At 40.9% G+C, this 13,102-nt stretch overlaps 1 protein-coding gene across 1 annotated transcript; it reads left to right on the top strand.

Moving 5' to 3' along the window:
• Window positions 1-568: 568 nt before the first annotated feature.
• Window positions 569-12,849, top strand: LOC140358131 (uncharacterized). Its single transcript, XM_072442802.1, has 14 exons — window positions 569-685; window positions 963-1,504; window positions 3,433-3,527; window positions 5,114-5,156; window positions 5,239-5,267; window positions 5,358-5,415; window positions 5,487-5,545; window positions 6,261-6,287; window positions 7,528-7,582; window positions 8,895-8,959; window positions 10,137-10,163; window positions 11,333-11,461; window positions 11,742-11,809; window positions 12,694-12,849. Exons 3-14 carry the CDS (start codon window positions 3,437-3,439, stop codon window positions 12,715-12,717), a joined length of 675 nt encoding a protein of 224 aa, XP_072298903.1. The 5' UTR covers window positions 569-685; window positions 963-1,504; window positions 3,433-3,436; the 3' UTR covers window positions 12,718-12,849.
• The last annotated feature ends 253 nt before the right edge of the window (window positions 12,850-13,102 follow it).

Raw genomic sequence — 13,102 nt, forward strand, 5'->3', positions numbered from 1 at the left:
AATGTTGTTTAGTAATCTGAGTTTGATCCTTTTTTTTATGTATAAACTGTAAAGACTAGTTCAGACTTGGTTTGGACCTAGTTCAGACCTGGTTTAGTCCTGGTTCAGACCTGGTTCAGACCTGGTTCAGTCCTGGTTTAGACCTGGTTTAGATCTGGCTCAGACCTGGTTTAGACCTGGTTCAGTCCTGGTTTAGACCTGGTTTAGATCTGGCTCAGACCTGGTTTAGACCTGGTTTAGTCCTGGTTTAGATCTGGTTCAGACCTGGTTTAGACCTGGTTCAGACCTGGTTTAGTCCTGGTTCAGACCTGGTTTAGACCTGGTTTAGACCTGGCTCAGACCTGGTTTAGACCTGGCTCAGACCTGGTTTAGTCCTGGTTCAGACCTGGTTTAGTCCTGGTTCAGACCTGGTTCAGACCTGGTTTAGTCCTGGTTCAGACCTGGTTTAGACCTGGTTTAGACCTGGCTCAGACCTGGTTTAGTCCTGGTTCAGACCTGGTTCAGACCTGGTTTAGTCCTGGTTCAGACCTGGTTTAGACCTGGTTTAGACCTGGCTCAGACCTGGTTTAGTCCTGGTTCAGACCTGGTTTAGTCCTGGTTCAGACCTGGTTCAGACCTGGTTTAGTCCTGGTTCAGACCTGGTTTAGACCTGGTTTAGACCTGGCTCAGACCTGGTTTAGTCCTGGTTCAGACCTGGTTCAGACCTGGTTTAGTCCTGGTTCAGACCTGGTTTAGACCTGGTTCAGACCTGGTTTAGTCCTGGTTCAGACCTGGTTCAGACCTGGTTTAGTCCTGGTTCAGACCTGGTTTAGTCCTGGTTCAGACCTGGTTTAGTCCTGGTTCAGACCTGGTTCAGACCTGGTTTAGTCCTGGTTCAGACCTGGTTTAGTCCTGGTTCAGACCTGGTTCAGACCTGGTTTAGTCCTGGTTCAGACCTGGTTCAGACCTGGTTTCATCGTCAGGATGTGGAGGAGGTGCAGATCGTTGTGGTTTCCTGCTGATGGTGACAGAGTTTTAACCTTTTAGGCTCAAACTCAATCACAAACTTTAAAACACAGAACCTCCAACACATTTTTGACACAAAAAATATTGAAATATTGTTAAAATCTTCCCATCATTTGTAAGATTACTTAGAATTAATCATTTTTATTTGTGAAATTTGAACAAAGGAATGAACAAATTTGTTAATTCCTGTTTGGTCCAGGTTTGGTCCAAGTTCAGTGTCAGATCAAGTTTGGACTTTGTTTAAGTCTTGTTTTAAGTCCTGGTTTAGGCCTCGTCTCTAAACGGAGCTCTCCGATTGGCTGCTGAGGCACAGGAAGTGGCTGTTTTTTCGATGTAACCTCAGAATCTTCATTTTGTGCCTCGTGATCTGAAACAGAATTTTCCCAGGACTTAAACCGGGTCTAAACCGGGTCTAAATTGGGTCTAAATTTAACCGTATGTGAACCAGGACTAGAACCAGACCAGGACCAGCTGTGGACCACCTGTAGTCCGGACTAAGGTTAGTGACCCGTTTGTGTGCGATATGTAAAAGGCAGAAGTCGTAAACTAGAGCTGCAACTAATAATCACAATCATTGTATTTAATAATTGTTTTTTGGACTTGGATTGTCAAAAGTATAAAAAATCTGATTCTAATCGATACTAAAACTAGAATGAAAAAACTAGATATTCATTTGAACATTCGGCCTCAGCGATATTTTACATTTTTGCTTCTGTTGTCACTTTTAGGATTATTAAGTTATTCAAATTACATCAATATCATAAAAATAAGAACATGTTTCATATTATAAATAACAAAAATACACAAGTCACAAAAAAGGGAAAAAGCCTCTGTATAAACCGTTTACATGATATGTATATATATATATATATGTATATATATATATACATATCAATTTATATATATTTATTATATGATATAATTATAATGATATAGATATATCATTTTATATATATCATATATATGATATATATATATATATGATATATAATGATATAGATAAAATAATAATAAACATATGATTGTTGTGCATTTGGTTGTACTGTTATTGTGAAGTGGATGTTGGTAAATGGTTGAATGAGAAGCAATAAAGTAAATAACCCAAAAACAGATAAAAAATAAATCAGTTTTTTAACAGTCACTTCTACCGCCGTGTTTCCTCTAAGCACACTCTCTGCACTGCACTTCACACATTCTGCACTTCACACATTCTGCACTTCACACATTCTGCACTGCTCTGCACATACTGCACACACTCTGCACTGGACACACTCTGCACTGCACGCACTGCACACTTCACTGCACACACTCTGCACTGCACGCACTGCACACTTCACTGCACACACTCTGCACTGCACACACTGCACACACTGCACTGCACGCACTGCACTGCACACACTCTGCACTGCACACACTGCACTGCACACACTCTGCACACACTCTGCACTGCACACACTGCACTGCACGCACTGCACTGCACGCACTGCACTGCACACACTCTGCACTGCACTGCACACTCTGCACTGCACACTGCATTGCACTCTGCACTGCACTGCACACACTCTGCACTGCACACACTCTGCACTGCACACTGCACTGCACACACACTGCACTGCACACACACTGCACTGCACACACTCTGCACTGCACACACTGCACTGCACTGCACACACTCTGCACTGCACACACTGGCACACGGGCCCAGACAGCGTTTGATTAAAGTCCTTGGACAACATGACAGCTCTGACAAGTCTTGGACTGGTTTTATATCTGTTAAATCAATCACAATGTGTCAAATTGACCGGGGCTTCTTCTTGTTTTAATTTGCCCAAAGGAGTACCCCAGGGCTCAGTCTTAGGCCCTATTGTATTATTTATTTTTATTAATAATCTTTCTGTTGATCTTTCAAATGTCAGTTATCATTTCAATGCAGATGATGCGGTGCTTTACTGTTGCTCTGTCTCACTGGAGCAGGGTCTTCACAGTCTGATGCAGTCGAGGGGCAATTTACTGAAGTTAGTGCTGAATTCAGATAAAACTATGATGTTTTCACATGGACGCGCTTCAACAGAAAGTATTCCCCGATTAAGACCTCTCAGGGAAACTGTTGAGTCTGTCACAAATTATAATCACCTTGTTTTCATTCTGAAGGTTAAACTTGAGTTCTTTTATGGTAATAAAGCCGCTTTTACCCTTGAAGCTCATAAATGTCTGGTATTGTCCACTTTTACGCCTCAATTGTTCTAGTATTTTTTTATGGGTTATTATGTGCTGTCGAGCTTTTCACTTTGCTCCAGGTCAATCTCAATGTGTTTTTCCCTGTTTAAATAAATCAATATATCAATAAATAAATAAATCAAATACATTTTAAAAAAAGGAGAGACTGGCTCCTAAATGATGACGATGTGTGTCATGTTTGTGTTACAGGACGATGATGGTTCTTCTCCTCTCGGCTCTGTTCCTCCTGATGTGTCTGGTTCTGCTTTCATCACTGTGTGTGCACTGCAACAGGAGACCTATGGGTACTACAGCAGGACTAAAGCAGGACTAAAGCAGGACTAAAGCTGGACTAAAGCTGGACTAAAGCTGGACTAAAGCTGGACTAAACCAGGTCTAAAGCTGGACTAAAGAAGGTCTAAAGCAGGACTAAAGCTGGATTAAAGAAGTTCTAAAGCAGGACTAAAGCAGGTCTAAAACAGGACTAAAGCAGGACTAAAGCAGGACTAAAGATGGACTAAAGCAGGTCTAAAGCTGGACTAAACCAGGACTAAAGCAGGACTAAAGCAGGACTAAAGCAGGACTAAAGCAGGACTAAAGCAGGACTAAAGATGGACTAAAGATGGACTAAAGCTGGACTAAAGCTGGATTAAAGCAGGTCTAAAACAGGTCTAAAGCAGGACTAAAGCTGGACTAAAGCTGGACTAAAGCTGGACTAAAGCAGGTCTAAAGCAGGACTAAAGCTGGATTAAAGAAGGTCTAAAGCAGGACTAAAGCTGGATTAAAGCAGGTCTAAAGCAGGACTAAAGCAGGACTAAAGCTGGACTAAAGCTGGACTAAAGCTGGACTAAAGCAGGTCTAAAGCAGGACTAAAGCTGGACTAAAGCTGGACTAAAGCTGGACTAAAGCTGGACTAAAGCAGGTCTAAAGCAGGACTAAAGCAGGACTAAAGCAGGACTAAAGCAGGACTAAAGCAGGACTAAAGATGGACTAAAGCAGGTCTAAAGCTGGACTAAACCAGGACTAAAGCAGGACTAAAGCAGGACTAAAGCAGGACTAAAGATGGACTAAAGATGGACTAAAGCTGGATTAAAGCAGGACTAAAGCAGGACTAAAGATGGACTAAAGCAGGTCTAAAGCTGGACTAAACCAGGACTAAAGCAGGACTAAAGCAGGACTAAAGCAGGACTAAAGATGGACTAAAGCTGGACTAAAGCTGGACTAAAGCAGGTCTAAAGCAGGACTAAAGCAGGTCTAAAGCAGGACTAAAGCAGGACTAAAGCAGGACTAAAACAGGACTAAAGCAGGACTAAAGCTGGACTAAAGCAGGACTAAAGCAGGACTAAAGCAGGACTAAAGCTGGACTAAAGCAGGACTAAAGCAGGACTAAAGATGGACTAAAGCAGGTCTAAAGCTGGACTAAAGCAGGACTAAAACAGGACTAAAGCAGGACTAAAGCTGGACTAAAGCAGGACTAAAGCAGGACTAAAGATGGACTAAAGCAGGTCTAAAGCTGGACTAAACCAGGACTAAAGCAGGACTAAAGCAGGACTAAAGCAGGACTAAAGATGGACTAAAGCTGGACTAAAGCTGGACTAAAGCAGGTCTAAAGCAGGACTAAAGCTGGATTAAAGAAGGTCTAAAGCAGGACTAAAGCTGGACTAAAGCAGGACTAAAGCTGAACTAAACCAGGACTAAAGCTGGTCTAAAGCAGGACTAAAGCGGGAATAAACCAGGACTAAAGCTGGTCTAAAGCAGGACTAAAGCGGGAATAAACCAGGACTAAAGCTGGTCTAAAGCAGGACTAAAGCGGGAATAAACCAGGACTAAAGCTGGACTAAAGCAGGCCTAATTATGGTTATTACTGTTTTTAAAATGTGTTTGTTTGCAGCATCCATCCGTCAGACGCACACTTCGGAGGACACTTACATCCCGTCAGTGTCAACCGGGTTTTATCAATAAATGTATTTGTGATTTTTACGTCTTTTATTAAAAGTTTTGTGTGATTTGTTTCAGATCTACGCTGTTTCTGACCCACAGACCCAGTGAGTCCTGCCACTGTCCACTAGAGGACGCACTTATACTTCTACTTCTACTGCTAACACAACTTCTCACGTGTCCATTCTTGTTTTTAGCGCAGTATTCGAACGATCAGAACTATGTCCATCCTCAGTCCAACTTTTTGTCTCCTCCGTGAGTACAAATACTTTCACTTTACTTCGCAGTCACTACAAGTACTACTTCACAATGTTGTGCAGTGACAGTTTTTCAGACGAGCGCACACAGAGACGAGCCTGTCCCTCCCTCACGCCCACAGAGACAGGTACGAACACTGGCGAAACGTTCCCTGTGTGCGGCGATAGTGCTGCAACAAATATCCACCACGTATTTTAGTGATTTTGAGCTTTTAGCACTACTTTGACGAGGGTCGTTGTCAGTTTAAAGTCTGCGTGAAGTTGTGAAAAAGCCGGTCGAAAGCCAGCCGAAAACAGCTCAAAAGAAGCTCAAAAGATTCTCAAAAGCTCGAAGGCCGCTCAAAAGAGGCTCAAAAGATGCCCGAAAGCCGCTTGAAAGCCGCTTGAAAGCCGCCCGAAAACTGATCGAAAACTGATCGAAAGCTGCTCGAAAGCCGCTCGAAAGCCGCTCGAAAGCCACCTCAATACCTGCACCGTAAATTCTGCATAAACTTTATCAGGAATGAGTGTCCCTTTTGATTTTTTCTACAGATTTTTTTACTTTTCTCCACAAATACCCACTCGATTGGCATAAAACTATAATTTACATGTACAACAGGTATAAACATACAACAAATAATGTCCAAATTAGAAAACGTAACTATGTCATACGCCCTTTAATATTGTGCTTTTGTGACGAGAAAGATGTCAGAGCTTCAGTAGTATCGCAGTATTTTGACATTTTGATATGTTAGCGCGGCCCGAGTCGCCGCCACACTGCGCTGACACAGAACCACGAGCTCTCGGGTTTCACTTTCGAACGTTCTTTAAAAAAAGTACGTATTTGTGTGTGTTTTTCTACAGAAAGCAACAACAGCTACGAGAACGCAGGTCAGACCAACATGTTCTATACGACCAAAACGCTACTCAAACATGTCCTTGTACTTTCTGCTCGACTAAACCTCAAACGCTGTTATATTCTGCCCAAATGTGACCTGGATTTGATTGTTTTTTGTTTGTTTTTTTAACGCATGTTTTCCAGTCTGAACAAGCAGGTCACATAAATCTAACTTGGCTGTGGTGAAGTACCGTATTTTCCGCACTATAAAGCGCACTTAAAAGACTTTAATTTTCTCAAAAAAAGCGCCTTATAATACTAGTAAGCCTTATATATGGATTAATACTGTTTTGTTTTGCTTGGTGCGCCTTATATATGAAAATTTTTCGAAAATAGACCATTCATTGACAGTGCGTCTTATAATCCAGTGTGACTTATAGTGGGGAAATGACGGTACTACATTTTGAACAGAATGGAAAATTTGGAAAGCGTGATAAAGATAATATACAGTAGTTTAACTTTTGCCTATTTAAAGGTGGAATGGACGATTTTTTCAGCAAATTTTGTATCATATTTCCTCGTGGCGTGGATAAATTATTTGTCCTGCCACGTATCAATCATAAAACGCACCTATCGCTCACCTGCAGCCGTGTCAGGCTCGTCCCCACGTTTCCGCGTGCCTAAGCGCATGGATCTATCATAATATAGTTCCCTCAGTGTACGGGGCAAAATGAAGACGGAGAAAGACAGTTCGAGCTGACTCAGAAGTGGACAGAAATCTACGGGAGACGAGCGATGCGATGCGCTCCTTTGCGCTAATAAACAAACACACGTGTGTGTTGTATCAGTCCACACGGGGGAGGGCGCATGCGCACTTCCGCCTGCGTTCTCAAATCGCCGAAAAATCGTCCATACCGCCTTTAAGACAAACAAAAGATTTGTTCAATTTTTCAATTCAATTTATTTTTGTAACGCCCAAAATCACAACCACAGTTGCCTCTGACGGCGACAGTGAAAAATGAATCAAGTAGGTTGATTCTGTCCTGTTTCTTCTCCACGTCAGACACTTCAGGGCTGTTAGTTCACACGTGGAACTAATTTAAGTCACATTTTATTTACCAACTGAACCACCTCTGGGAAAGACAATCTGATTTGGGGAAAAAGCGTCAGGATCTGCAGTGAACGGAACATTAGTCGAATCGAAAACTGAAATCATTTGGACTTAATCTTAGCCTTGACTACAAATAAAAGCGTACTTAAAGTTAAAAGCTGAGGTAAACCTGTGTCTGTCAGATGTGTGCGGTCGTGTGAACGATGAAGAGGACGACGTGCCGGACCCTGGATACATGTGAGTTTAAGCCTTTTTCAGATCGATATTTACTCAAACGGGGAAGTTGAGCCACTTTTATGTTTCTGTCTTGTGGTGTGAAATCTGAACAAAACATACAATTCTACAGAGATTTTAGGGCTTTTTTTTCTAACTTTGTCATAAATAAAACTGTTCTGAGACTCAAGTTTTAGAGGAATTGGCATTAAAAGAAACGTTTAGAGAAACTTACTGTAAATGAGTGAGGTTTTGGGCTAAATTGAACCAGATCAAAGTCTGACTCTTGGACGAAAATCAATAAAACTTATACTTGCATATATATAAAGTATTTATGAGGACTTGTATACTGACAAATAAATATAAGATGTATTATTTTTGTAAATATGCACCAGAGAACTGTTTAAAAAAAAACAATTAAAAAAACTGTTTATTTCACTAAACCTGTTTTCAAAATCCAAATTCAAACACACCATTAAACATGTAAAACTATAAAGTACTAATTAATAAATACAGTATAAATTTATTTTCCCAAATTTTCTTGCAGTATTTTTTTTAACTGTATAATTATAATTTTTTAAACTATAAATGTTGTTATTATATTTTGGTTTTGCTCTTCAGTTGTTTATGCTTTTTCAAATGAATTTTCAAACTGTAATTGACATGTGTTCATTAATATATCAGATGAATAAATAATAACAGAACTAAACAGCAGCAGTGACCAGATCGCTCCTTGAACCTACACTGTAAAACAATGCAGGACAACACAAACATAAGTCAACTTTCCTTTTAAAGTTGTAAGTTATTCAAATAAATCACTGAAATATGTTGCAGTTATAGTTAAAACGTTACACAGATTGTTCTAACTTGAGAAAGTTTATTAACTCATCTATTTAAGGTAGAAATTCAACTGAAACCTTTACTTTAAATTAAAATCAATCACTATTGTTTTATGAATGGGACAGATTTTCTTCTTCAGGGGTTTATTTATTTTCCAATTTTCTTTTTCTGGACATGATTAAAAGGAAATGCGCTCAATGTATGATGTAAAATTCCAATAAAATGTTACAGCTTTTGAGATTTAATGGCTGGCTCAACTTCCCCAGCCTCCTCTACGAAAACATGAAATGATGTTTGAACATATGTGATTCTTCAGATCCCATTTAGTCTCATTTTGGTGTCCGTCCTTTGAAAACACCAGATTTTGTGCTTTATTTCACATTTTGTCTTTTTTTTTATTTTTTTTATCACCTTCACTTCAAAAAACTTCCGCTGTTACATCCAGTTCCTCTGAGATATGATGTTTGAAGTAACGCTTGCGCTTTGTGTTTATCAGCGTAGTTCTCCCTGAAACGGCGCCCCCTGTGGCCATCAACAGCCGTGCGTCTTCTCTGAGCTCAGGTTTGTCCAGGTTTATGCTTCACATCTGTCATTACTGGGCTTCGGAAAGTGTTGCCGTTGTTCAACCCAAAAGACGCGATTGTTTTCTCAATATCACGTATTTGAGACATTTAAATCTGTAAAATGGGATAGAGCCAGGTTTAAATGTCTTGTTGAAACATTAGATACAAAAACATTTACAGAGGGGATTTTCGACTTCTTATTTCGTTTTTGAGTAAACTAGATCCGACTGAAAATTGGTGTAAAAACTCAAATTTTGCCTAATTTTTTTAGACTTGAATCTGTAAATAAATCAGACTTAGAATCAGACGTGAACAGATCCTTGTTCTATAGAAATCTATGGAGGAAGTGGAAGAATAAACCATCTTTAGGTGAAGATGGGACACAAAAGTACCGTATTTTCCAGACTTTAAGTCGCACTGGAGTATAAATTGCATTTTTTGGGGGAAATTTATTTGATAAAATCCAGGACCAAGAACAGAAATTCATCTTGAAATGCAGTTTAAAATAATAACAGATGAGAGAACGTGGTGAATAGGTGTACGTATGCTAACGCTAACACCTTCAGCTACATGACGCACAGACAGAACTGTGGTAAGTGTCTGATATGTTAACGTAACATATTAACAGTTATTCAGATAACTATAGCATAAAGAACATGCTAACAAGTTTACCAAAGCATCAGTTTTACCCCAAATCACTAAATCCATTGAATTCTTCTTCCTCTGTGTCACTTCTAAACAACTCCACAAACTCTGGAGGTAGAGGAAGTGCTGATTCTTCTTCTGCGTCGCTTAGAGCCTAGAGCGCCCTCTTGTGGTTGTCAGTGGGAAAATAAATAATATCACATAAGTCGCTCTGAAGTATAAGCCGCACCCCGGCCAAAACTATGAAAAAAGGCGCGACTTATAGTCCAGAAAAGACGGTAACAAAAATACGAATGACTTTTGCCTGCAGCGTCTCGACTTCAGAGTAAAACAGGACTAAACTTCCACTTCAGGGTTTATGTCGGTGTAATCCCTCATTCATCCAGGCGTGTTCCATAGTAGGGGTAGTCAGGTTTTAGGAGTAGTCAGGGTTTAGGAGATTTGACACAGAAACACACTTAAAAAACACTGAAAACGTGTGAAACTCTGACTCTTTCCCGGGTTAAAAAGATTGTGCTTGTTTTTCACAGGGAGCAACAACGTCTACGAGAACACAGGTCGGAACTCTAACTCTTTTCACGCTGTGTTTGCCGAGTGTCTGTTCCTAGTGTTTCTTCACAAACGTGGAGACAATATTAGAGCCCAAAGGAAAAAGCTCCTGCTCCAGGTTTTTCAAACAACGTGTAAACAGCTCCGTGTTATAAGAGTTCAACCTCAGAGTTATAAGAGTTAAACCTAGTTCCACCTCAGAGTTATAAGAGTTCCACCTCAGAGTTATAAGAATTCCACCTCAGAGTTATAAGAATTCCACCTCAGAGTTATGAGTTCCACCCCAGAGTTATAAGAGTTCAACCTCAGAGTTATAAGAGTTAAACCTAGTTCCACCTCAGAGTTATAAGAGTTCCACCCCAGAGTTATAAGAGTTCCACCTCAGAGTTATAAGAATTCCACCTCAGAGTTATAAGAATTCCACCTCAGAGTTATGAGTTCCACCCCAGAGTTATAAGAGTTCCACCCCAGAGTTATAAGAGTTCCACCTCAGAGTTATAAGAGTTCCACCCCAGAGTTATAAGAGTTCCACCCCAGAGTTATAAGAGTTCCACCCCAGAGTTATAAGAGTTCCACCCCAGAGTTATAAGAGTTCCACCCCAGAGTTATAAGAGTTCCACCCCAGAGTTATAAGAGTTCCACCCCAGAGTTATAAGAGTTCCACCCCAGAGTTATAAGAGTTCCACCCCAGAGTTATAAGAGTTCCACCCCAGAGTTATAAGAGTTCCACCCCAGAGTTATAAGAGTTCCACCCCAGAGTTATAAGAGTTCCACCCCAGAGTTATAAGAGTTCCACCCCAGAGTTATAAGAGTTCCACCCCAGAGTTATAAGAGTTCCACCCCAGAGTTATAAGAGTTCCACCCCAGAGTTATAAGAGTTCCACATCAGTTATAAGAGTTCCACATCAGAGTTATAAGAGTTCCACCTCAGAGTTATAAGAGTTCCACCCCAGAGTTATAAGAGTTCCACCCCAGAGTTATAAGAGTTCCACCCCAGAGTTATAAGAGTTCCACCCCAGAGTTATAAGAGTTCCACCCCAGAGTTATAAGAGTTAAACCTAGTTCCACCTCAGAGTTATAAGAGTTCCACCCCAGAGTTATAAGAGTTAAACCTAGTTCCACCTCAGAGTTATAAGAGTTAAACCTCAGAGTTATAAGAGTTCTCTCTCTCTCACAGAAGACGACGATGATGATGATGAACACAACTATGTGAATGTGGGCGAGTCAAAGAACTGCATCAGCCAATCACATCACTGCAAACGGTCAACTGATCAGCAGACGGCCAATCACAGCCAAGACTCAAGCGGTTTAACACTTTTATTATTTTACTCTCATCTTACCCTTAGTCCTGGTTTAGTCCCTGTTTAGTCCCTGTTTAGTCCTGGTTTAGTCCTGGTTTACGCCTTGTTTAGGCTTGGTTTAGTCCTGGTTTAGGCCTTGTTTTGTCCCGGTTTAGTCTTGGTTTAGTCTTGGTTTAGTCCCGGTTTAGGCCTTGTTTAGGCTTGGTTTAGTCCTGGTTTAGTCCTGGTTTAGGCCTTGTTTTGTCCCGGTTTAGGCCTGGTCTAACTCGCCTGGTCTGGTTTCAGAGAGCAGTGACAGTGATGATGATGATGACAGTGATGATGATGAAGATGACTACGTGAACCAGCCGACGGTGAGTTTTACGCTATAATCAGATCTGGACCATGATTCCAAGATGGCGGCGCATTAGTCTCTGGCCGCATAACTTCCTGAATAGGGTCTAGCTCCTCCCACTGTGTGACAACATCAATTCAATTTATTTTTGTAACGCCCCAATTCACAAGAGCAGTGTCCTTGAAGGAAGACAGTGAACAACAGATCAAACAATGTTCATAGGAAACTAGCACAGCGTCCTCTGTCCTTAAACTACAAAACCCTTTAGGAGGAAGTATAAACCTCGAGGAGAACCACAGTGAAGGAGATCCTACTCCCATGGACGAACAGGCTGACGACTGTGGAGCCAGAACCGTCAGGAGGAGAGAGGGAGGTTCATCTAAGACAGTTCATCCAGGCAGATGAAGAGCCGTTCATCTAGAGTAGAGAGCGTTCATCCAGGCAGATGAAGAGCCGTTCATCTAGAGTAGAGAGCGTTCATCCAGGCAGATGAAGAGCCATTCATCTAGAGTAGAGAGCGTTCATGCAGGCAGATGAAGAGCCGTTCATCTAGAGTAGAGAGCGTTCATCCAGGCAGATGAAGAGCCATTCATCTAGAGTAGAGAGCGTTCATCCAGGCAGATGAAGAGCCGTTCATCTAGAGTAGAGAGCGTTCATCCAGGCAGATGAAGAGCCGTTCATCTAGAGTAGAGAGCGTTCCTCCAGCCGTTCATCTAGAGTAGACAAAGTGACTTCAGTCTGAACAGATCTGAAAGAATTAAACTGATTAAAACACAGATCATAGTAAGAGGAACAAAAGAGACACTTTAAACTGAATTGGTTTCGTAAACAACAGTTTTTATTTCTTGGTCAGTTTTCTAAATAATTTAATGTCATCTTAAAATAAAGTTTCTGTCATTTCAGAAAGCAGAGGAGCCCAGTGCATGATGGGACCAACTGTAGTTTTTCTGACACTTCCTGAGAATATTTCACTGCTTTTTAAGTGAAGACGTTTTGTTTTTCTTTCTGTGTTTACATGAGCTGTACCAAGTGGAATAAATATTTAATCATGTAGTTTCAGTATTGTTTGTGAAAATGTGGTTACTTTTAATGGCGGTTGGCAGCCAACTGAGAAGGTGCATGTACCGCCACCTACTGTAGTTGTACATTTTGTAGTATGTGTTTTATGCTATACCGTAAAAAAGGAGAGAAAGTTGTTTCAGTGTGAAAATGTGATGTTTCAGTGTGTTTTCGGTGTGAAAATGTGTTGTTTCAGTGTGTTTTTTGTTGGAAAATGTGACGTTGCAGTGCGTTTTTTTGTGAAAATGCGACG

Source organism: Eucyclogobius newberryi, unplaced genomic scaffold, assembly GCF_026437365.1.
Source record: "Eucyclogobius newberryi isolate DKJ021-1_F unplaced genomic scaffold, fEucNew1.0.hap1 SCAF_13, whole genome shotgun sequence".
NCBI lineage: Eukaryota > Metazoa > Chordata > Actinopteri > Gobiiformes > Gobiidae > Eucyclogobius > Eucyclogobius newberryi.

Coding starts and splice junctions, on each gene's coding strand:
- LOC140358131 (XM_072442802.1), top strand. CDS start 3,437: ATGATGGTTCTTCTCCTCTCGGCTCTGTTCCTCCTGATGTGTCTGGTT. Junction 3,528..5,113: donor CTGCAACAGGAGACCTATGG/GTACTACAGCAG, acceptor GTTTGTTTGCAG/CATCCATCCGTCAGACGCAC. Junction 5,157..5,238: donor TCGGAGGACACTTACATCCC/GTCAGTGTCAAC, acceptor GATTTGTTTCAG/ATCTACGCTGTTTCTGACCC.